This window comes from Solanum pennellii, chromosome 11 (genome assembly GCF_001406875.1).
Source record: "Solanum pennellii chromosome 11, SPENNV200".
In the NCBI taxonomy this organism is placed as follows: Eukaryota; Viridiplantae; Streptophyta; class Magnoliopsida; order Solanales; family Solanaceae; genus Solanum; species Solanum pennellii.
This window is the reverse complement of record NC_028647.1, coordinates 62,841,356-62,844,568: the sequence shown is the minus strand read 5'-3', so window position 1 is coordinate 62,844,568 and position 3,213 is coordinate 62,841,356. Positions and strand designations below refer to the sequence as shown.

At 31.3% G+C, this 3,213-nt stretch overlaps 1 protein-coding gene across 1 annotated transcript; it reads right to left on the bottom strand.

Moving 5' to 3' along the window:
* Positions 1-524: 524 nt before the first annotated feature.
* LOC107004335 (acylsugar acyltransferase 3-like) lies at positions 525-2,002 on the bottom strand. Its single transcript, XM_015202552.2, has one exon. It carries the CDS (start codon positions 2,000-2,002, stop codon positions 620-622), a length of 1,383 nt encoding a protein of 460 aa, XP_015058038.2. The 3' UTR covers positions 525-619.
* Between the last annotated feature and the right edge of the window lie 1,211 nt (positions 2,003-3,213).

The window sequence follows — 3,213 nt, the reverse complement described above, 5'->3', positions numbered from 1 at the left end:
TTTTTTAGCAGTACTTTCTTGTGAATGCTTGATTAAAAAAATGCAGACTCTTTGACATCTAAGCTCATGGTTGTGACTTTGTATATAACTTATTTTATTTTATAATTTGTTATGATCTCGTCTCTCTTAGAAGTGGAATTAATCCATTTTGATTAATACTTGTGCCATGTATGATGAGAATTTGTTTATTCCGTATTTTGCATCTTAGTCTAGAACTTGTACTGTAAGTAATATCTTAATTATGTTTTTGGCTCCATTTAATTAAAAAAAAAATCATTCAAAAAGAAAACAAGAAGAAGAAAATAACAATTCATTCAAAATGAAATATAGTTCGACGTACAAGCATTTCAAAACTTCCGAATATTAACTTTATGTTTAAGTTCATATGTTTTCTTCGAAAAGAAATTCATTAACTCATAAAAATGTAACAAGTGTTTTACAAATACAATTATAACATATTCTCAAAATAAAAAATAAACAAACAGACATGCATTATGGCTTATTTCTCATCCTGGTATCTATATTAGAGTCCGACTAAATTTAGATTCACACTGAAAAGTCCACATTAACGAGTAAAGCGCTCCCTAACAAAAACGACTCCGTATCCCGGAGTTTTATCTTATTCTAGTGACTGGACAACAGGAGAAGCAAACTCTAGAAGCTCTTTGTTACTCTCAAATAGTAACATATCAGCCTCAGTCAAAGTGATAAGTACATTTATTCCTTCACCACTTGGATCATCCATGAAAACAAATTTATTTTTCATTGGATCTTTCACATGAGTCACTCTTAGGGGGCTACCCCATCCAAAATCAATCTTACTTGACCCAAAAGTGCACAAACTTGAGCAAAAATACATGTCAAAACAATACTCCTTTGCTATGTTTACAATCTCTTTAATTTTTTTTATTGCATGTAAGGCTAGTTCATTTGTGTTCATATCTTTCAATCCGTATCGAAGTTGTTGTTTAGCCTTTTGTAACTCACCAACATAGTTTGGTAATGTTATGCTATCTATGCTCATTGCTCTTGTGCTAAAGAGACAAGTAGCATTTCCTATTGTGTTGAATGGAATAGGAGGGCGTAAATTCATTACATGGAATAACACAGTTGGTCTAAACACGCCTGATTTTGCCATTGACACATCAACCCCACACTTATGAAAAAGTGCTGTGGCAACTTCAATGCGAGATGGATTTAGTATTTGTGGATTTGTTGAAACAACAACATCCTTGAGTTTGAGCAAGGTAGCTGATGACAAATTGTACATCCTTGACACACATCGTTGTGGGTCAGGCACAACATTAGGCATAGGTGGAGGATTATCTATTGGTGGAAAGAACGAAGGTCCATCAAACTGACAAGATAGTTGGAAATTTAATTTATGATCGTCTCTAGCCATAGAAACCCAATCACTAAGGAACTTACACCCGCTATACCCATCAGCAACCTTGTGGGATAGACATATACTAATTCCCACTCCACCACAATCAAAATGGCTCAATTGAACCACTAGAAGGCTACTTCTTTCTTCTGATAAGGAATTACCCCAAGCCATATTTTGTGGGAACACTATCTCAATAGCATCATTATACGGATTGCTAAGTATTTCAGACATTTGACAATTGATATGAACATTAAAATACTCAGCGCCTATATCATTGCAATCAACATACTTATTATCCTTGATACGTCCCCCGAAGGGATAATAAAAGAATAATAGTTTTGAAAGGGAATTTTCAAGAATATTGGATATTTGAGTTATGGTGTGATTTTCAGGTTTAGAGTACAAGGCAGCAATTGGTAAATATAGATTATTAGCTGTTTGATCTCTAAATGAGAGATTGTAATGTCTATGTGAAGAAGGGATGGAGGGAGAAGGCTTAATGATTTTTCTTGAAAGAATTGTTGATGAGGCCATTTTTAGCTCTATGTTTTTAATTTGAATTGCACTTAATAGGTTCACATTCACATTTATATAGTAGTCTTGGTAAAATATCATCTCAATTTATGTGGTTTGATTTAGGTTACAACATCAAATCAACTAATATTTGAATATAGTTTTATTTTATTTTTATATTTAAAATACAACTCATATCATAGAGATTATATGTAATGACTCGAAAAGTCAATTTAAAAAAAGAAAAAATTTATACGAAATTTCAACTGTTACCCATATCGATATATAGTTGCCCTGAGTATTTTTGATTAGTTGGTGAAGTTGATTTGAAAATTTTAAACTATTTATTTAACTACATTTACTTAATTAATGGACATATAATACATTGGTTAGATAAAGAATGGAAGGACATAACGTGTTGGCTGGACGTTTATCGATGATGTAAAGGTTATATAGTTGAATTAATGACAACAAGTAATATATTTGTTTAATTGAATAAAGTGCAGAAATTGAAAGTTAGAATAAAAATGAGAAGGCACGTTCTTTTGTTGTGGATTATTGAGAGGACATGCAATTTTTTTTATTATTAATTTACTTGTAATGATTAGCAAATTATAGTTCATCAACAATTAGAAGGATGGGATGGAGTATTTAATCAATTACTTTTTCGGATGCAAGTTACTGGTTTTGTAGTTTCACCATGAACTTGAATTCTTCTTATGATTATTATATAAAATATCAAGTGTTAATACTATTAGAAATAAATAATTAAATATTAGATATATTGTATTATGTGAATATTATTAAATTTATAATATTGGGGGAATTAGAAATAAACCCTAGACTTGAAATTTGGAGAAAATTGAAGAGTTGACATGATAATTGGCATTAAGGTTAAGAACTGCATTATAGTAATATAGGTGTTGTTAAATTAGAAATCTCATTGTGAATACGTACTTGAATAGATTGCATTGATTTGGAAGTTCAACAGAAGAGGAAGGCTCATGTTCCGGAGTAAATTCTTGATTGGTTAAGGCAAGTGGATTTCTAAACCCTTGTTAAGTGTATGAAATACGTGTATTTCCTTGTGGTATATGTGTGGGAGTAATGGTACTTGGTGATGGGTTGACTTATCCACATTGATTAATTCTAATGATGAAAACAAAGGGTAATAAAAGGCAATGTGAATAATTGCTTGTGTGTGATGTGTTGATAATGGAGAATGGTTTGAAAGGCTTGTTGAATCATTGTTGATGTTGTTGTGAATTGTGCAATGTTATGAAAATGGTCATATCTTTTATATTTGTGTGAAC

Coding starts and splice junctions, on each gene's coding strand:
- LOC107004335 (XM_015202552.2), bottom strand. CDS start 2,002: ATGATATTTTACCAAGACTACTATATAAATGTGAATGTGAACCTATTA.